The sequence below is a fragment of the Cheilinus undulatus genome, linkage group 7 (genome assembly GCF_018320785.1).
Source record: "Cheilinus undulatus linkage group 7, ASM1832078v1, whole genome shotgun sequence".
NCBI classification, from domain to species: Eukaryota; Metazoa; Chordata; class Actinopteri; order Labriformes; family Labridae; genus Cheilinus; species Cheilinus undulatus.
Genome location: NC_054871.1, coordinates 15,523,676 through 15,545,353, shown reverse-complemented (window position 1 = coordinate 15,545,353; position 21,678 = coordinate 15,523,676). Strand labels below are relative to the sequence as shown.

General features: G+C 38.8%; 2 protein-coding genes across 5 annotated transcripts; both read right to left on the bottom strand.

Annotated features, from left to right (window-relative positions):
* Positions 1-140: 140 nt before the first annotated feature.
* LOC121512293 (cornifelin homolog A-like) lies at positions 141-6,345 on the bottom strand. 2 transcript variants are annotated; one of them, XM_041791480.1, is made up of 4 exons: positions 4,459-6,345; positions 1,083-1,191; positions 781-968; positions 141-676 (listed from the first exon to the last, which is right to left on the bottom strand). In XM_041791480.1, exons 2-4 carry the CDS (start codon positions 1,147-1,149, stop codon positions 419-421), a joined length of 513 nt encoding a protein of 170 aa, XP_041647414.1. In that variant the 5' UTR covers positions 1,150-1,191; positions 4,459-6,345; the 3' UTR covers positions 141-418. The 2 variants fall into 2 exon arrangements, with proteins under 2 accessions (XP_041647414.1, XP_041647413.1); XM_041791479.1 differs by lacking the exon at positions 4,459-6,345 and having other exon boundaries at positions 1,083-1,755.
* Positions 6,346-6,461: 116 nt separating this feature from the next.
* LOC121512292 (cornifelin-like) lies at positions 6,462-18,322 on the bottom strand. Of its 3 annotated transcripts, none has more exons than XM_041791478.1 (5): positions 18,292-18,322; positions 8,128-12,499; positions 7,270-7,371; positions 6,971-7,155; positions 6,462-6,867 (listed from the first exon to the last, which is right to left on the bottom strand). In XM_041791478.1, the coding sequence occupies exons 3-5, from the start codon at positions 7,334-7,336 to the stop codon at positions 6,571-6,573; spliced, it is 549 nt and encodes a 182-aa protein (XP_041647412.1). In that variant the 5' UTR covers positions 7,337-7,371; positions 8,128-12,499; positions 18,292-18,322; the 3' UTR covers positions 6,462-6,570. The 3 variants fall into 3 exon arrangements, with proteins under 3 accessions (XP_041647412.1, XP_041647411.1, XP_041647410.1); XM_041791477.1 differs by having other exon boundaries at positions 12,379-12,499; XM_041791476.1 differs by having other exon boundaries at positions 7,270-12,499.
* Positions 18,323-21,678: the final 3,356 nt, after the last annotated feature.

Here is a 21,678-nt window from a genome sequence, read left to right as displayed (position 1 = left end):
GGGTATCTGATGTACTTCATATTTCTAAAAAAGAAGTCCTACAGACAAACAGGCGAGTCAGAAGTGAAAGCATGTGAAGAGAAAAGTCGCATGATATCCACATGCATTTAACTGTTTTTCAAGTTTTGTTTGTTTCATCCAGACTGACAGAACCAGCTTTTCTTTTCTGTTTAGCTCTCTTCTCTGTAATGCTGATATACATCATTATACAACACTCAGCTCTGACTGTGTATTTTAAAGAGCAGCATCACTGCAGCCATTCACATCTGGCTGTTTGTCTCTGCTGATAAAATATTTAATAGCACAAAAATGGCTTTTAATGAAAACAAAATTTTAGCTTTGATGTAAAAACACCAAACAAACAAACAAAAACAAAAACAAGACTCTCACATAGAAAACCAGTGCAGAGCTACAAAGCTCAGCATGAAGCTACGAAGACTCCGTGCTCCGGCACAAAACCTCGGTTCCCGTAACCTTGTTGTTGAACAAAACCATGGTGTGTTGCAACACCATGTGGCGACACAATGACTGGAGGAGGCTGCGTGGAATAAACGGTTTGATTATGCACATTGATAATAGTGGGAGACTTTTTCCGATGTTTTAACTCTCGATGCATCTGACACCAGGAGCACCACCCGCAAAAGCAGGAAACTGCAATGTCCTTACAGAGAGAACCCTGCAGGGAAAAATGACACAAATTAACTGATGTTAATCTAATATTGCGTCACTATTGCTGTACTTGTCCTGTGGAATAAATGATCAGCTCTGCATGCATCATACCTTGATGTTATATCTGTTACGCATGGCAGCCCTCATGGCCAAAACTGCAGGAGGTGCACACAGCGGAACCCCAAAGGCAGCTGTGACTGCAGGGCTGCATATGTCACACAACGGGAGACAGCGGTTCTCTCCGAACTTCCCTGAAACGGTGCAGGCCAGGCAGGGACAGCACCAGAAACCATAGCAGCCTAAAGTAGAGCAACAAACTCCATCCAGTGACTGCATTTCTGATGAACGTAAGACAAATGACCAAAAAAAAAAAAAAAAAAAGGGGGACAAAGAGCAACACCACTGATACTTACAGGTGCTGGCGTTCTCAAAGCAGTCACAGAGACCAGACTCCCAATGCTCCTGGGGCCGTTGGTCCATCTCTTGTTGGAAAAATGAAGCCACAGATAATGAACTATGAACCTGTGAACATAGATCAAAGAAAATCTTAAAAGTCTGGGAAAATATTTTTGGAAAGTTCAACTTAGAACATGAAAGGTCAGAAGTTAAACTTCTGTTTTATGCTGCAGCTTCAGTAGGAAAGCAGGTCTCAAAGGAGTAACACATGGATTCAAGTATTCTTAGTAAAGCTTTGCAGGAAAAAAATCAGGTGTTACAGTTTACAGGCTGCGAAGTTAATCTAAAATGTAAATGTAATGTTGATCAACCAAATTTAAAATATTAATGTTTTTATTTTATTAGCTGCAGTTTATTTTCAGTTGTTTCTTTGTGTCAGCTGAATATAGGAGCACAGTATTGAGGTCATTCAGGAGAAAACAGATTTTTCAGTTTAAGATAAGAAAATGAACAGCAACTCTGCTGAAAATGAATTTTGGGCAAAATTAGTCAGAACTTCCTATCCAAAGATATCCTATATGAAATTGAATGATGTGTTTGAACCATTTGGAGAACAAGCATAAACAAGCTTTTCTTTCTAAAGATACCATGCTGAAGTTTGTCCTTAAACTGTCAGATTCACTGAAGCTGCTACTGGTAGCAGCCTTCAAAGCTGTTAACAATAGAACAGAAAATGAGGATTTTACACTGTTCTTTTCTGAGGAAAAGACCAGGGTTTTTCAAACTAGAGACTCCAAGAAGGATCAAGGTTGGCAGACATTTTCCTATATAGCAATGCTAAAAAAAATTCCTAACAAAAGACATTATTACAGCAAATACAGTGGACTATTGGGTGAAAAATTTTACTGGATTTAGGTTGTGGGGACTCTTTCTGATGCAGTAGGCCTGCTTTGATTATATATTACATGTAGGAAGGTACAAGGGAGCTTTAGAGGTCAGTTGTATGACTTTTATTATTGCTTCTATGCTTGTAGTCTAGCATAGAGAGTCAGAACTCTCTAGTGATGTGTAACATCTGATAAACTTATAAACTGTCATTTTGTAAATAATTGTTTTAAAAAACAATCTGCTAGCCTTCAGCAAGGCCCTCAGATTTTTAAGGGCCCAAACAAAGCCTGAATACTGACATTATTGGGAAGAATGACTCTAAATCCTTGTTTCAATTAAGGGGGTAACCTCTATATGATTGGTTCCCAAAGTGGGGGTCGCATGATGCTTTCCAAAAAACAAAGTGAAATTTAATATGATTTAAAATAATAAATTTTCTATGTAATTGTAAAAGATGATTTTAAAATGAGTCAAATTTAAAATAAAAATCGTAGTTATAAAGTGGTATTTGTGCTTAAATGTAAGTGAAAGTTATAAAAATGACCTAAAATGCAAGTTTGTACATGAAGCTTTGCGCAACATTATGCACTTTATCACCTTCAAGGAAGGGTGGGGGTCCCCAATCTCTGACGCCGTTATTTTCGGGATCACGGGCTGAAAAGTTTGGGAAAGTTGGGAACCCCTGCTCTATGTGACATTCATAGCCCATGTAGAGAAAACATTTTTGTCGATCACAATTTTTTCATCTGCTTTGGTTTTAAGAAGGATGAGTTATGCATAATCAGGGACAGTGCTAATATGACTACAAGTCAGCATGATATTCACCAGATCCACCTGTTTGTCTGTGACCTGGTTGATCTGAGTCCAGTTCCAGTTGATTGGACTTAACAGATTTGAATGGATGTTCAGCTGTGGAACTACAGCAGTATGAAAAGTGAAGCCATCATACATCAATATCATAGCCCTCCTGCTGAGGGGCTTAGACAAACAGAATATCACTAAACTAACGCCTATGTCTTTGTGTTGCATTTCTTTGTGTAAGCCAAATAACACAGTAAACTCCACCACTTAAGCTCAGGTCCAGGAAATCTAGAATATACATTATGTAATAAGAAATAATAGAAATGATCTCTTTTATATTTCAGTATAATGAAAATGCTTTATATCAACACGTCCCCTTTGAAGCATCATTGGTAGGTGTATTATCCAAATTAAATGAGCTGTAAAGCTTATATATCCATTTACAATACAGAAGCCTCATAGCTATAAGTACATAGAAAACCACTGCCACTGTGAAGAGCTTGTGTCAGTCAAATATCAAAGTGGCGTATGTCAACACTGCAAAATAATAGTTTAAATCAGGAATTCCCAACTTTGTCATGCTAAGGACCAGCATGAAGCTTTAGCTTCAGTTGAGGCCATCCTCCAGTAAGTTTTCTTAAATTCAGTAATGATGAAAAATATCAACCATTGCACATACAAGTTCTTCAGATGTTTAAAAATGATTCTTTGCAGTAAGAAATCTTGTCATTCATTCATTTAATTCAGTGTTTGTCCGATTTTTTTCAAGTATTTTGAATATATATTAACTTTAATGGCTGTAGACAAGTATTGAAACACATTTTGAAATAAATAGAAACCTAACCCAAGAGGCAGAAAGCTCTATAGACAATGATAAAATGTAGCAGAAATTGGGTTCAAGTGTCATTAATGAATGATCAGTAATATATATGTGCTTTATAGTCCATTAACGTCTTGAAAAAATCAGGTTCTTTCTTCCAAAATACGACAGATAAAACTTCTGGGTGCTTTGATGAGAGTTGCATGAGTATACAGACATTTCTGCCAGTGCTTAGAAGTGATACATCAGATATGACTATCAGGGTTTTTGGCAGGACCAACAGAGCCAAGTCTTTCTTTGTTCATCCTCATTCCTTCAACTTTAAAGTATTCTGATAAAACTGCAAAAGATATTTAATGAATTTTAAAAATGTTGCTTTGCTACATGGTTTAGTCTCGTACGTTGGAAAGAGGACTGGCTAAAAGTACGTGTTATTTTCAGAATTGCATGAATGGGTATTATATCTATCTATACAAAGGCACATGAGTCCTGATTTATTTGGATAAAATGGGGAGATCTTTGTATAATTACTCATTTAACATCCCTATAAAACAGGAATGAAATGGTCTTTGTTTCATTAGCATGTGTTCAGCTGTGAGGTTGGCTGTCCAACGAGCCTCAGTCCAATGAATCATCGATTATTAGATAAATCAAAATTTTCACCCAAACAAGCCAAATTTCAACAGTCTTCATTTACCCAGGATTCATTCTTATTTAATGTTTTTATTTTCAAAGTAAGAAAATAAATGTTTCACAAAGAGAAGTCTTTGATTTCAGTCCGTATAGTACTTGTTTCTAATGTTAAATATAACTTAAACAGAACAGATCAACCTTCAATCTAATTGTTAATAAAGAAGTCCTTATAATGAACATAGAAGTCTTACCTGAGTGAGCGGTACACCTGGTCTGAGGCCAATGAAGTACTAAAGGATGCGCCTTGGGTTAGGAGTGGCGTCTTGTGTGCCAGGAAACAACAATTACAAAAAACAATGCTGCCAAACCTGAATCAATCAGCACTAAGAAAAGAAAATGAAAGTAAGAATAGTTGAAGGGAAGTTTTGTTGGTAAATGTTTTTTCATTGTTCAGGTATGTGCTCTATTGTAGTCTGTAATTTAAGATATTTTTACGCTTGATGAGAATTCTCTCTTCAGGTGAAAACTCAAACTCCACTCAGTGAGAAAGATGAACCAGCAGGTCAGAGTTGGCAGCAGGAATTTCCCAGGATTCAGCTCTTAAGGAAAAGACTGTTTGACCCAGTTTCTGACATCTGATGACAGGTTGAGGCCTTGCTAACATAAAACCATTCCTCTGTCAGGCTGCAGTTAGAACATGGTGTCACAGTGTTATCTTGTTTCTGCTGATTGACATCAGTGTTGTGTGCATGTTATGTATCATATAAAAGCAACAAGGCTTTTAAAAAGCAGGCAGTTTTAAATACACTTAGAATAAGCCTTTTATTCATAAATATGCAGGGTCCGCTCCATGGACACTACCACATAGTTTGAATGAAACACAAGATACTTGTGCCCTATAAAGAGGATCAGCGCTCAGTTAAGAAATCCCTAATCCATTAATATCTGCCTCCACAAGTCAACCATGCAGACTGATGGGTAGTAAGAAACCCGCACTTTACAGGGGTTGTCAAGTGGGAACCCTCCTTTGTCATTGTTTTTTCCAGTTAGTCCCACAACACCTCCAGAGGGCTGAACAGTGATCTCCAGCGTCCCAGAGCCACCCCCTCCATGCTAGCTCCCACCACCCAGCATGCCGACACGCAGACATCATCTTACCTATCTTACCACATGGCCCACACAGCCTCGACAGCATGCCACCTTCAACAGACCCAGGTTCCGTACATGCAAGCTCCAGGTAGTGACAATGCTATACTACCTTCCTTAACACCACTCATGATTACAGGGCAACAATTATTACCAATAACTAAGAGGAAAAAAGGGGGGAAAATGAGAGAGATTAGGGAAAGCGAGAGAGAGAAAGAGCAAGCTTCGCAATAGGGTGGGGGAAGCAGAGCTAAGGGTGTGGTATCCTGTCATGGGTAACCACACAACCCCGGCCTGGCGTGGCGTTGTGCTCCACAGAAGGAACCAAATAACAGATACAACAGATACACCTGCTTATTCCCAGTAAGTAGATGACAAAGTGCCTTAAAATGCACAAGTGCCCCCCATGCTGCCTTTCCAGTGGACAATCTGTGATCAAGTTCCCTCCTTGGCAGTCTTTAACTGGGGAGAGTGTCCTCACAGGGGATGAAACCACGTCTAACAGTGGAGAAAATGAAATAAAGTGCTATAAGCTTCTTGATGTAAAGGTCATTTCCACTGATGTCCTCCCTTGTATGTTTTTGTCAAATCAGTTGCTCCATAGTTCATAATTGGTCTGTTTTTACACAGGTGTAGTCAGTATAATCATAATTTCAAATGCTAAATCGTAACCAGGATTTCAAACTTTTCACTTTGAATTTTTGACAACTTTTTCAACAATGGTGCCTCACTAAAGACAGCAGCTGCCTTTTTTTTTTTCTTTTATCATTTTACCCCTGGCCCGCAAACATCCTGAGTCCGCCACTGCTACTTGCCCCATCAGTGGAAAGCTGTGATTTAGGCTAGGATTTCAGCTAAATCTGACTTAACCAGAAATTCATGAGGGGGCTAGAAGAGACAGTTGCAGGGGGTATGGTGGAAATAAATGTGGTGGCAATGGTGAAAATGTTTTCATGCAACACATGCAGCCTCATGAAATTTTCAGCAGGGAAAAGGAGTCTACAGTGTGATTCAGAGGTTCCAGCTACATTGGCAGTGCTAATGCTGCCTTATGTAATGCTAATAGACAGTACATCAGCACTTTATTACAATCAGATTGGGACTAGTGTTGCATAGTAAACTTTTTAATTATATAGATGAAATCATACATGAATGTTGTCTTCAATGTAACAGCCAACACTAACACAACTCAACGAACCAATGAGAAGCCTGAAAGCTCAGTAGGGAGTCATCATCACCCCTGGTTGGTTCACAGAATCTTGCTGGGTCACAACACCTTGCTGCTTCACAAAATCTTGCTGGGTCACAACACCTTGCTGGGTTCCAACATTTTGCTGAGCCACAAACCCTCGGGGCATCATCATGGCAGGAGCAGGCTGCATAGCAAAAACGGTTTGATTATGCACATTGACAAAAGTGGGGTATTTCTTTCGATGTTTCAACTCTCGATGCATCTGACACCAGGAGCACCACCGACAGAAACAGGAAACTGCGATGTCGTTACAGAGAGAACCCTGCAGGGAAAAAAAGGTGACACATATTAACTGATGTAAATACAATATTGCCTCACTGTTACTCAGATTCTCCTCGATCACATCAGCTCTTCAAGCATCATACCTTGATACCATATCTGTTTCTCATGGCAACCCTCATGGACAGAGCTGCAGGAGGTACACACAGAGGAATCCCATAGAGCGTCAAAAGAGTGCTGCCAATGTCCCATAAAGACAGACAAGTGTTCTCTCCAAATCTCCCAGAAACGGTGCAGGTGAGGCAGGGACAGCACCAGAAACCATAGCAGCCTGAAACAAGGTGGTTCAAAACCACAAGTGAATGGGCATTTCTACTAAAAAGCTGGCACATAAAGAGAAAAATGCCATCCATTCAAAAATCAATGCTGTTGAATTCATTCTTACAGGTACTGGCTTCCTCAAAGCAGTCCAAGAGACCGGTTTCCCATTCCACCAGGGGTTGTGTTGACATCTCTTACGGGGCAAATGAAGCCACAGATAATGAACCTTTGAACACAGGATAAAGAAAATGTCTGAGGAACAGTTACATTTTGAATATATTCTCTTGAATTTATAGTATTCATTGATTATTATACCTGTATTATACCGAATTTCAATGTTTAGCCTCTTTAACAGGAAGTCATGTAATTTCTCTACAACAGTTCTCTTAGATGGCTGAAAAACTTTGCATAAAATGTATAGTTTATGTGAATGAGTCTCATATAAACTTGAATTCAACTTGATAACCACATTTTAATGAAAACAATGTTTTTATTGCTGTCATTAACAGTGTTAAATACTGCCTACTGACAAAATCCCTGTAACAATGTGTGGAGTACACATTTTGCTACAGGGATTTTAAAGTCCCTTAAAAGTGATTGAAAAATCATTATTTTAGATTGTTGTATGACAAGCCACTGTGCTATGAGCTGCTAGGCCAAATTTTAGTCATAACAAACATCTCTTAAGTTTATCAAATTAACACTTTAAGCGCTAAAGTCGCAAAATTGTGACAAGCAACATCGCTGAATTAAACAGGCTCTAGCTGCAAATATGGTGCCTAATGTTGTTACTACTTAGACCAGGACTGGCGAACATGAATAAATTCAATCCCAGCAGCATTTGTGGGAGTGTTTTTATTCAAAGTTTTTGAGAGAGAGAGAGTTTTGAAAGACCCACCCTTGGTCGAGGACACGAGGAAGCTGTGGTTGTAGTCAGAGCATAACGGAGAGAAAGAGAGCGAACTGTAGCGAGAATACTCACAATGCTGAGTGGAATAGAGGAATATTCACGCTCTGACATGACGTTCAGTCGTCTGGTGAAACCATGGGTGAGACGGACGGTGCACCTGTGAGCACCAACAGCGACTCCTTGTGACATGATAGTCCACAAGCAGCCACACCCAGGCTGATGCTTTGCCCCACCGTGGCCGGTAGGGAATGAAAAACACAGCGGCGGTAGGGGCAGCCATGTTAGAAGCCATGGTAGAAAACGTACAGCCTCTCTAACCACTTTCAAGCTACAGCCTTTTGAAATCTTGATATCACAATTTAATATTTTCTTGAAAAAACTCTGGCGCCCAAAGAGTTAAGCTTCAAAACCATGAAAAATGAGGTTGTAATATCTGCTCTAAGATGCAGTGGGCATGTTGGTTGAATGAGCTGAAGCCACACCCACTCACGAACAATACAATCCTCTCAAATAAAATAAAATGTTTCTGATCAGTGCGCAGCTGCCTGGCTCTGTGCCAGAGCATAGATAGAAGTTGGGGATTAAATTTACTGTTTTCTGGCACAAATGTCCCTGTTATGATACTTGCAATGGCTCGTAGGCCACCGTGGCTGATATATTTGGGAAATTTACCTCACAATGACCAACAACACAACACGTAGCTGGCTTTCAACTTTACAGTAGACATGAGTTGCTCAGTAATTTTATATTATTGTACCATTAGAGGTGGGGTTGGGTAAATCCCCATCAAGACCGATTATGTCATGGGCTCAGATTTTTGCCCTGCTCAAATAAAACCAAGCCAGGAAAGAGGTGAACAACTTTCTTATAGTCTAAATCAAAAATTCAGTCAAACATAGATCTCAGTGTTTTCACATGTTTACAGCAACCTTATTACAATATATCTAGTGTGTTAAAACAGAGTTTGGATTTCACTTTACAGAGACTATAATGTCAGCATTAGATGCCTGCAAATCATTTCTGAAGGGTAAAACAGCATTTTATATGGCAATGTCTAACTGGCAACCAAGCGGCAACCTCCAGTCCTGAAAATCAAAGCCAATTAGGAAGTGCAAAAAGTCGCAATACTGCAAGTGTCCATTTGAGGCTGGCTGCAGGAACATTGGAAGTCCTGTCTAAACACATGTTAAGAAGCAATATTTTACACGTGTCATAAACTGGTTTACTACCTGGTTCAAAAAAACTAAATGTGTCTCATTAGCTAATGTGTTAATGTCCACTGTACCAGGGGTAAATTTTTTTGTACCACAGTCGTTTCTATTATATTTAGGAAAAAACTTACTGCGCACAGATTGGCATGTCTCATTTGATTGACAGATAGCTTGACAGGCAGATGCTAGCACCAGAAGGCTCGCTTTAGCGCTGACAGGAAGTTCAGCTCAGTGGGCGGGCTCTTGTCTGCCATGATTAAACAGCTGACATCACAAAGGCTTTGTCCAATTTCTTTTACAGTCTATGTTTGCAACAGAAGGCCTGAATGCTAACACTAGCATATGTCAGTCACATGACCATTTTCACTGAAACAGAGAAGGACTCATGAATGCCTCTTTATTTGGTCTGATGAGCATTTTGACAATTTGAAACACTAAACAAATTAGCCGGCATATATAATTAGAAAAAATGTATTTTTATCAGTTCAGGCCTAATATCCTGGTCAAATGCTCAGTCTAAACTGTAATGCAGCCATCCGCCACTGTAGCTGTTCCTAATGACTACTGCCATGCTGCTACAATACTCTTTAATCCAATGTAAACAACAATGAGCTGATAGTATCGATAGCATCTCACAGGAATAGCACATTAAAGTACTATTTTGACTGAGAAAAAAGGAATAAAGTTGTCCAGTGGTTGCTAGGTAATGCTTTCTGTGACCTCAGCAGTGACACTTTTCAAAGCAGGAATGTAGATGTTAACCTGCAAAGAGGATTGAAGGCTGATGATGCCAGCAATGCTCCCATTTGTTACATTCTGTAAACTAACTTTCTACCCTTAAGATGTGTATTCAGATTGCAGAATGTCTTTACCTGACTTTATACTAGTCGGCTAAATACAATTATAATTTACTGTAACCAGATGTGAAATGATTCACTGAGGAACATTCCTGTTTGTAAGCTCCCAAGAGGGGAATTACTTTTAACAAAGCCACGGACATTTGAGTTTACTAAGGTGATACTATTTTGTTACTTCTCTTACTTTCAAATGCACCCAGAACATAATTTCGAGCTGAAGTTTTGCATATCCTGTAATACTGGCTCTGCCACTGTCCACTTTAGTGAGTGGCGTCGCCATAGCGATGTGTCTGAATGAGTCTACACAGATGTTGGTGTTTAAAACATTCTCCTCAAAGCTGCACTGACTGTCCTGATCGGCTGTGTAATTCAGACCTGACAAGTTAAAAAAGTCTAATGGTAGGCAGATAGGGGCTCTGATGACAGTCATCAGATTCATATAAATCTAAAGGAATATTTCAATTTTATGTGGCATGTAATGTCTGAAGTTAATTTTACTAAAACATGACTGAATAATGTTTTGAACCGTATCTTTAATGGTGATAATGTTTTTTTTGCAATTTAAATATCACAGCATCAAGGCTGCAAATATAAAGAAGGAATCAAAACACAGAGCCTTGGCTCCAAAATATTTAAAAAACTGTCAGCACAGCAAAGATTCACATGCATGAATCCATAGTTACATTGCCGTCACCGTAAAGTCAAAAAACCCTCACTATTTACCCTCTGATTGATGTGAATTATAATACATGGTGTAAATTACAGTGATTGAGAAGAATAAAGAGCTCTTTTGGGTGTAAAATCCACTGGGATCTCTTCCGTTCACATTCTCTTTTGTATTTGTCACCATATTTCCATATGATAAAGGAGCATAAAGTAAACATCACATCCTCATTCAGGTTTAAACTGTAGGTTGGTAAATGTGAGTAAAAGCAACAGTAAAGTTTCAAAGTTGGCTATTTAAACAAACCAAACTATATACACTAAGTAACTTTAAAAACGTGCACAGTAAAATTTGCTAGAATTGACATGAGATGTACTCAGATGCTTCAAACAACTTCTCAGATACACAATATACCTTTTTTCTGCACGACTGATTGTGCCTTTTCTCAACCACAGACCAATTCATGAGAGTTGTACTCACAAGTGTATAAACTGGGTAGTGAGTGAAATATTGAGATGGGATAAATTGTTGACTAAAAACGTGTAGGCGTGTACAGCTCTTCAGGAGGAATGGCAGGCGATCCCACAGAGACAGATTAATGGCCTCATAACATCTATGCCTCGGAGAGTGGCCGATTTGTTGCGAGCAAATGGAGGTCATACCAGATATTGAAATTTGGACTTGTAAGAATGGGTGGTACTGTCAACTTTTTATTGCGATTGAATAAACTGTTTCCTTGATTCCTGATTTTGTGTCTCCCACAAGATGTGTGCAATAAGAACAATAACTATAACTGGAAATATAGTTCATGAATAACAAGTAAAATGTGCGTTTTTAAAGTTACTAAGTGTAGTTTACCCAGGACAGCCTTGCATGTCCTTGAAGTGAGCTTGCATTTGTTTTAAAAAGAGAGAAAGAGACATACATTGTAGTCTACCTCACAAATTAAAAAACTTCATATTTGTTTCAGACTCCATAAGGACCAGAGTAAATAAGGACTAATGACACTCAGTGACAATTAAAGGTGCAGTGTGAAGAAATAGGAATTTTGGCGACATCTAGCATTCAGATTTTAGAATGAGCCCATCTCTTCCCAAAACATCATATCACTAAGCGATGAGAGCCTGTGAAGACCAAAAAGGATCGTGAGCCGGACATCATTTACAGCAGTGACGAGGTGAGGGTTTATTCATTCATTTTTGTAACCATTATTTTTATAGATTGTAGGTCAGTCCTCTTCTCCGCCTGCCTTCCAGGTAGATTTCAGCAGCGGCGGGCAGGTTTGTATTTAAAAAACGCGTTTCGCTCTGTCTGTCCCCAAAACATTGCCATAGACAACATGGCGGTTAGTTAAGTCAGCCTCCGTGAGCGCGACCCGCGGTAATATAAATTTAAAAAGCTTTTTTCTAAATTGTAAAAAACTCGAAAGTTTTAAGGGGACGATTGTACACTTATTTGAACATACTTCACATAAATATATAAACATTATATCCCATTTACACCGTTTCTGTTAGACGAAATGCTGCCAGCTTCTACACACTGTACCTTTAAATCATTTTCTAGTTTAAAGGAGGGAACATAAACGTCTTACCTGAGTGCTGGGAACACCTTGTTTGATGGCAGCTCTGAAGACAAACTAAAATGCTGGGCCTTGTGTAGCAGACTTAAGATGGACGCTGGTTTTGTCCATATGCATTTAATTGTAATGGACACTGTCAGAGAGAGGAATGACAACATGAGAGAGACAAAAAGTGAGTAAAACGGCCCTTAAGATGTGTAGAACTACAAATGAACTTGCTTCTGTCTATTCTTGTTTTTATAACGCCACAATTCCAACCCTCCTCCTTTATCTGGGTTTAGACCGGCAGAAATGACTCAAGAGATACTCTTGCAGAATTACTTTAATTGTCATTTTTTAGTTTATTATTCTAAATTATTTATTCTATTTTTCTTAGAAGTTTAGTTTTCTTATGTTTGGTTTAGTTTTACATAGGGACGGGCGTTTGAAAGAAACCTGCCAACTCGAGCATTATTAAGGTAACGATCAATTAATTGATTAATTGTTATGTATGTATAAAAACATACATACATGGGCATATATATATATATATGTGTGTGTGTGTGTGTGTGTATAACATTTCCCTATATAACAAAAACAAGTAACTAATGAGTGTGTTTCTTAATGATTTATTATTTTCACCCTTCAAAAGCTTAGGGCTCTTAAACATAAACAAGGCATGGTCTATTGTATTACCTATTGCAGGGATGCGCCAAAAAATATGCAAGCATCTCAAAAAACTATTCAAACCCCAAAACAACCACAACAAACAATAGCCTTAGCTGGCTTTGTGTTTTTTTCACAAACAAATGTTAGAAGGAATCCAAGGTCAATAGCCCATCATGTAACAGAGAGCGGGCCTCATGTAAAAAACAACAAACAAAACCCACTCACAATGTCACGACGGTAAATACTGTTGTGCAGTGCAGAGTAAGACATGTTAACTTTCTTTATTAAATGCCAACATCAGATCGACTAAATTCCCTGTGATCGACCGAATTCTTAACGACCAATTAATTGATCATCAATTAAATGTTCTCATCCCTAGTTTTAAACCTCATGGTCCACTTAAAAGCAAACAAATCCCAGGGAACATTTACCCTAACATAACCATAACATTTATAATATGTTTTTTTTTTTAATATACAGTCTTCATTAACAATCTAACTGCACCAAAAAGAGACAATAGAAAAAAACTGTCAAGGCACCTTCATAGCGCGGTTAATTTGCAGTCTGGACATGGAGGCGTGAGCATCTCCTGCTCTGACTGCAGCTGAGAGGGACTGCTACACGAGGACTGGGCTGCGTGTGAGTGCTTAGGGACGGGGAGGGGCGCACGGCAGCACCCGCTCCTCACTGAGAGGAGCAACAGCGATATGTGGTTTCACGTCAGAGTCTCCAAATGTCTAAAGTAACACCAGAAAAAGTTGCTAGATTTGTTGCTAGTCGCTTTTTTGAAAAAAAGTCGCTGGGGGGTCTGAAAACTCGCTAAATATAGCGACGAAGTCACAAAGTTGGCTACACTGAGCACGGCACGGATGCAAATGAAGGAGAACAAGAGCGGGAATGAGACGTCACATGAATAACAACAAGAGGACCCGCTTGAGAGCGCAGAGAGCACACCAGGTAGCAGCTTCATGCTAGAGCAGTGGTTCTCAACCTTATTCTACCAAAGAGCCACATTGTCTTAAAAACACTTAAGCGAGAGCCACAATCCAAACCAGGGATGTAAGGTAGATCATGAGTTAATCCGTTCTTGAAATGAAATAAAACAGTGAACTGGTGGATAATTGTTTGGTTTAATGGGGTGCAATAGTGTCTTTATAGTGTCAGAACAAACAATGCGTCACGGATAATGAGCATTTATTTATTTTATTTACCGCTGACAGCAGGCCAAAAACTTGTACCTCAATTTTTCACAATTTTAATTTTTTCAGTGCTATTGGTCAGCCTTTACATCTGTCAGTGAGTTTGAACCAATTTTAACTCAATGAAAATGTCAAAAGATGTTTTTTTCATTCCCTGAAATGTTGGGATTTGGGAGATACGAGTCTTTGGCCCACACCAGAGTTATGAGAGTTCCACCTGGCCTAAAGATTTTTAAGATATTAGAATGTGCTGAGTTGAATTTTGAGATGCTTTTCAAACAGCTGTTGAATTATGGTTGGCTAATGTTGGTATTTGTATCTCACACTGGGGCATTTACAGTAGTTATCTGGCTTTATTAAAATAAAGGAGATGCCCTTTAATTTTCTAACCACTCATAATTCATTCTTTAGCTAAAGGGAGAGGGGCCTCATATTGGTATTTGCCCTGGACCTCCAAATGACTGAAACCGGCCCTGCCTCACACCTGCAGCTCTCCCAGACACATCCTTCCACCCTGCCTCATTTTGTAGCTTTGGTTCAATGTTTCTGTTCTTTTGACAGTATTTGTATCATGAGTAAGTTAAAAATCAAATTAAACACCCAGGTTTGGGCTAGTGTCATTAGATATTACACTATCTGAACATGTGATCCGTGTGTGTTAGGCTCGTTGATGATGAAGTGTGTCGCATAATCATCATAAAATATGAGTGTGAGAAAGCATTGGCAGAAGTGACAGGAGAAGGAAGTTTAAACGAGGGTATAGGAAGCTTCAATTTGAACGGAAGACAGCTCGCCACAATGAATGAGCTTCCTGAAGCGATGCAACACCAGCGGACTTCCTCTGCTCTCGTCTTACGCTCCTCTGTCAAGCGCACCCGATGGCAATAATGATATATGGTTTATAAAAAAGTTTTCATTTAAATTTGGTAGTTTAAACCTGTCTTCTTTGTGTGGGTAACAGATTTATTGATGTGACTTACAATGAATCTTTACTGATGACAGCGTTTACCTTCATAACAGTTCTTATGAGTTGTTTTGTTTTTTTTTCCAAGTAAGTCTTAAAAGAGCCACAACTGGTCACTAAAGAGCCACATGCGGCTCAACGGCCGCAAGTTGAGTATCACTGTGCTAGAGACTAGGGGTGTGTATTGTCAAGAATCTGGTGATACGATATGTATCCTGATACAGGGGTGCCGATATCGATATATTACGATACAATGAACAAGGCGATATATATTGTGATATTTTTGTATTGCAATTATATATATTTATGAATATATATACTTGTAAATGTGTGTGTAAAGACATATACATATGTATATCATATACATATTTATATAAATAAATATCTTTGTAATTTTAAGTTAATAAGGAATATAACAGAATAGAACTAAGCTATCAATAAAAATGTATTCAAATTATATGTATGGTATATATATAAAAAAATAATAGTGTATTATAAAATATATGGTCCTGCATCATTTAGAGTTTTAACTCTTTTTGCAAACTGAAGATGAGGATTTTCCCATTTGTTGTAATGAACTAAAATGCTTTCAGGATCTTTTAAAAAGAAAAGTGGAAAAATAAAACAATATAGAGTAGCTGTACACAAATCTATAATATTTCACGGTACATCAGCTTGTATGTCCTTACGTAATGACAAGGTACTTGTGGAGGGAGACAAACTGATTGTCATGTATGGCTTTAAGGACTGATGGACTGTGATATGAGGAGGGCATGATGTAACAGGCCAATGTTTTGATCGTATTATGGAAGGCTTCATTCTTAATGGCACAAAGACGGTGCAAGCCATTACAAATAAAACAGTGTATTGACTGGGAAATTAAGGTTGCATGAGTAAATATCAGCAGTAGCTTAAACATGCGTCTTTTACGTTAGCTGTTCGACGCTCAGCTATGGCTATGTCTCATTCTCAGATTCATCCTGTTGTCTGAATACTTCACTCTGGCGTGGCATATCTTAAAAGTGACTTGACTTCTGGATAAGTCCGTACTGTCTTTAATGTTTTGGAAGACAGAATAAGTCCACATATCTGCTACGAATGCAGCAGACGCTGCTCTGCTGTGTAGGCACAAGCAACCGGCTGGTTCAGACCAGAAGTCTCATGGGATCTCACTGTCTAGGGGACAGGGGGTGAAATTACACCACAAACTACCGTAACAACAAAAATAAAATATATCAACACTGCATTTTAGAATATCAATACAGTATTACGCAACAAATTATCACGATATATCAGTGTATCGATATTTTCTTACACCCCTACTAGAGACAGCAGGATTTTTTCTAGGGTGATAGAGAGAACTATACATTTTGTCTCATTGTAGTTCAACAAGTTACAAGGACTTTATAAGAGCTGAAGAATTTAAGTTTGCACAGCTCCACTACGACCTCGTTCTAATGGATCCCAGCCCAGTCCACATTTGTGACCAGTTTCTAGCAAAGTCAGGCTTTAATGACTGTGAAAGGTTTTTTTAGTTTGTGAAGTAAAGCTTCTTCCCTTGATTGAGTCACAAACAGCAGCTCACAGGATAACAAACACCTTTCATCCTCTGTGCGTAAAGAAGAGTGCAAAATACGCAGACGAGTCTGTGCTGGGGTTAATCTCTCTCTCTTATTATAAAATTTTAATACCATACTATCATCCACTGAATTAATTTACCTTTAATTCTATTTCATTTCACCAATGAGTGAAACATGGAACATTGTGGCGTATTCACTCCCAGCTCTCATCAGATGGTTAAAATTGCTCTCGTCCCAGTTAAAAAAAAAAAAAAAAAAAAAAAACTTTTAACTGAACATTTAATCCTGCTCTGACATGACATGAGAGCTTGTTTGCTGCAGCACCGAAAGGCATCCAGAATTACACATAGAAATAGCATAGTTCATAGCGCATAAAGGAATGTCAGGGGGCTTCAGATAGTATATGGACACGCAGAGTAATGACTGTAGGGACTCATACGCGTTAAAAAGTCTGGGTTTTTATTCAGCAGAAGTGCTTAGAGCTCTGATCAGGCTCAAGATTATATGCTGTGATTGATAATCCTCCGTTATGAACCACTTTCTCTTCTCTCTCTGATCCCAGGTCAGGTGAAATAAGCCCGATGCCAGATCAGGTATCACTGAGCACTGGCCCCATAGGGCAGGAGCAGCAAACAACCAAAGAGGCTGGTTGTTTTCTTTATAATGACAGGTTACTGGCCCAGTCACGTGTCCTTTAGGTTTTTTACACCCCACCTCTCCCCACTTTGCCACGGCCTGAAAATGAGTGTTCTGAGGAAACGAAACTTAAGCACAAAAACAGTCATCTGGATCTGCCAATACATGTCACGACCAAAGAAATACTTCAATCATGAACTTCAGAAAATTATGATAAAAATCATTTAAGTACAGAGTCTTTATTCTCATTTCTCTTTGGAGGAGACATCAGATTTATGTTATTTTTTTTAATTCTCTAAGGTGGATACAGTTTGTCCAGCTTGATGTAATCAAGTTTTCACTAATACTGAACCTAACAGACATTGCTTATAGTGCAGATGGTATTACACTGAATGGAGTTAATGTGTTATTAATGGAGCTCTGCACACTGTGCTGCTTCTGTTAAATCACATTCGTATGGGGTCATCAAAGAAGCTGAGGTGAGTAATACTGGGGGGACCTCCAAGTCACTAAAACCGCCACTGGGGCTGGTGTGGGCAAAAAATACCAAGACCGAAATTTCCTCCCAGTCCAGCCCTGGGGACAGGGGTGGGGGTCAAATGGGCTTCAGCACAGTTAGAAAACGGCACGGTACGGATGGCCTAGTGTGATAAGTAACACACACACACAGGCACTGGCGGGGTCTCTCCCCTGCAGCGAGTGAAACAATATCCAATGAGTCAAAATCTCGGACGTTTTCAAGTTCAGCGTCTCTTTTAACTACCAAAACCAACTGTAAAAGTCATAAACATGTTCACAATAAATTCACGCTACGTTTTTATGCAGTTTAAAACAGGTTTAGGAACTTTTATACTCGCTAAATTAAAACAATGGAAAAGAGCATCACAACGTGTCTTACCAGCACAGAAGCGGTCCCTCTATATCCGCAGCTTCCTCATACATGAGCCTTTGTGCGTCTCATCAATTAAAGCCCCCCCCCAACAGGTAATGCGGAACTAAATAACTTATTTACAAAATGGCTCTCAGTATGGGTTAAAAGTGCACAGAAATAGTCCTTATGACTGTTTTAGACAGAGAATATAAGAAGCAAGCTTTGAGAATGTTCACCCAATTAAAATAGCAAAATATTTTTAAATAAAAAATATTTACTCAGCTACACTTGGACTGGCACTAGCATGTTTTGTATTTTAGATAACAGTGAGATAGTGGATAACTAAACCTGATGCTGCCAAACAAGCCCAGAGTGGCTATGGTGAACCAGGACAATTCCAGTGGGCCGTTGCACAGTTACAGTAAATACATCATACTGGATATAATCCCAAGGGCAGCCTTCCCCTCTCAACTCCCCTCTGTCTCTTAGCCTCTCCCTCTCTCCCCCTCCCTCTCCTGCATCTCCTGACTCTAATACTCTCATACCGACAATCAGCCAATCAGTGGTTTGTGGTTCCAAATGGTTAATCACTGCCCTGATAAAAAAAAAAAAAAAAATTAAGAGGAAAAGGATGGATAGGAGGGGACCTGAAAAGAGTTGATAAACAGGAAGCTTCTGAAGCTGAAATAGTAAAATCCATTAAACATAATAAATATGTTAATTTAAACGAAGCTAGAACCCTTTTCATCACTGTTTCCACTCACTCTAGCCAATGTTTTTGCCACTGAATACCCATTGTTGCCATTTAAAACCCAATTTTGGTATTTTTAACTGCTTTTCACAATTTTTCCTGCCTATCTTTCACTTCTTTGCCCAACTTTGCCACTGTTATCCAATTTCTGTCTCTGTTTAACCCATTTTTGTCATTTTTTTTGCCTATTATTGCAAATTTGAACCAATTTTTGCCATTTTTAACTGATTTTCACCATGTTCTTCTGCCCCTTTTTCCCTTTTGTGCCTTGTATAGCCAATTTTTGCCACAGCTATCCCATTTTTGCCACTTTTTAACCTATTTTCACCATGTTTTCCTGCCTATTTTACCCTTTGTGCCTTGCCTTGCCCATTTTTCCCCTTGCCTAGCCCATTTTTGCCACAGCTATCCCATTTTTGCCAGTTTTAAACTGCTTTTCACCATTTTTCCAGCCCATTTTCTGTTTTGTGCCTTGCATAGCCCATTTTTGCAACAGTAATCCTATTTTCCACACTTTTTAACCACTCTTGCCATTTTTTCCTGCCCATTTTCCACCTTTTGCCTTGCCTAGCCCATTTTTTTACTTGCCTAGCCCATTTTCCCCACTTAAAACCAATTTTTACTACTCTATAATCACTTTTCACCACTTTTTTCAACTGATTTTTGCCACTTGAAACTATTTTTGTACCAATTTTTTTTTTTTTTTGAGGGGCATGGGCAAAATGATTAAAAAAGGGCACCTGCTGTGTGCAGTGGGGCACCACTGTTCAAAGAGCTGTCAGACATTTGTGGTGAAGTAGTTAGAAATCTTGGTCAAGATTTAACTTTTTAAAATCAATATTATGCTTACTAACCTGGCTCGCCAGATGGATGTGTGAAACACATCCATCTGGTAAACCACTCATAGACAGTGCTGGGGCATAGGCAGAGGCTTTGAAAAAAAAAAAAACTCTTAGTGTAATTGGATGAACGTCCTGTCTGTCACATCATTATGGGCCAATTAGAGCAACAAAACACATAACATAGCCGTTATCGAGCTGTGCCCCTACCGAAGAAGTAAACTCCATAGAGAACTACATAACGTGAACCATGGTGACTGTAGACATGTCAATATACCACTTTTGTCGTATTTGATTAAAAAAAAAAAAAACTCAATGCTGTTCTTTGTTCTTCTTTTAACAAAGAAATGTCGTAAAGTTCTAATAAAACTGGCGCTTCAGCAACATCCATGCTAATGTCTTCTGCCATAATTGCACTGGCCTCTTGTTGCTGCTTGTTTACATCACGACTCCGCCACGCCTGAAAGTACTGCCCCTCAACACTGATTGGTCCTGTGACTTTCTCACTGGGCCCAATCGGTTCAGATGGGAGCTTTGCAAGATGGATTCGCCAGTGAGAAACACGGAAACAGGCGAATCCATCTGCTTAGCAAGGTTATGTGCCTTCTATGCTTCTGACAGACAAGGAATTATGAACCATTTCACTGCTGACTTAACAAATAAATGCCACATATTGTATCCGCTTACAGAGTACTTAGCCACATTTAGTCTACATAGAGGCCACTTCAGAGGGCACTTTGTCAAATTTTGTCTGTTAAGAGGGCATTTAAAATCCCACTCTGTCAGATTTGTGTAAACTTAGAGAGAACTGAGCCAAATTTTGTCCCCTTAAAACAGACCAAGCCATATTTTGTTCACCTAAAGAGTGTTTAAAAGGCAATTTGTTAAATTTTGTCCACTTAGACAGGGTATATGCAGGAATCTTGAAGTAAATTTTAATACCTTTTTAAGACTTTTTCAAGACCTTCTCAATATTTTTTAATACCTCACCGCCACTTCAAGCTGTAACCATTTACATCAGTGATATTTTTAACTTAACAGTTTTAGTTTGTGACAAAGACTATAGACCACTATGATACAACAAAATTCAAATAGGCTGGGATAGTAAATCTTTGTGCTTCTGAATTTCCACCCGCCCGCTCGCTCTGGCACTCTCAGAGACAATTTACAAACGCACCCATAATAGCCTAGTTTTTTATGTACCTGTTCATCTTTGTTTTTTAATAAAAATGAATAAATTCACACACTTTTATGATGTTTATGGGACTCAAACTCTTGGACAGCTAATTCAGAAAAAATACTTTCAAAATTTAAGACTTTATAAAGTTTTGATAAGACTTTTTAATACTTTTTAAGGGTCTTAATTTTCCCAAAATTGATTTATCACCTTTTTATACTTTTCAAGACCCCATGGATACCCTGTTAGACAGCATCAGATCTGGCAAATTCTGTCCACTCAAAAGACACCAAAGGGAGCACCATAGCGGCACACAGGAGGACCCCTCTGCAGAGATTTTTCAAACATTAGACATGGGGGGGCAATAGATCCCCCATGTCCCCATCTGAGTTCTTTGCAAATAGTTGCCTAACTGTTAAAACAAGACCTATGAGTCCATGCAGTAGCTGCAGCATCATTTTTTTTAAATTTTGCTGACAATCAGAGTAAGGAGGAGCCACCACTACTCATCACAAACCATGAGAGCAGGAATGAAAAGTGTACTGTAAAAAACCCTAAAGATTCAGTGCAATATAAATAAAATAGCATTGTTTTAAAGATAATTGGGGGAATAGAATTAAATAAAATCATTTACAACTCTGAAACTG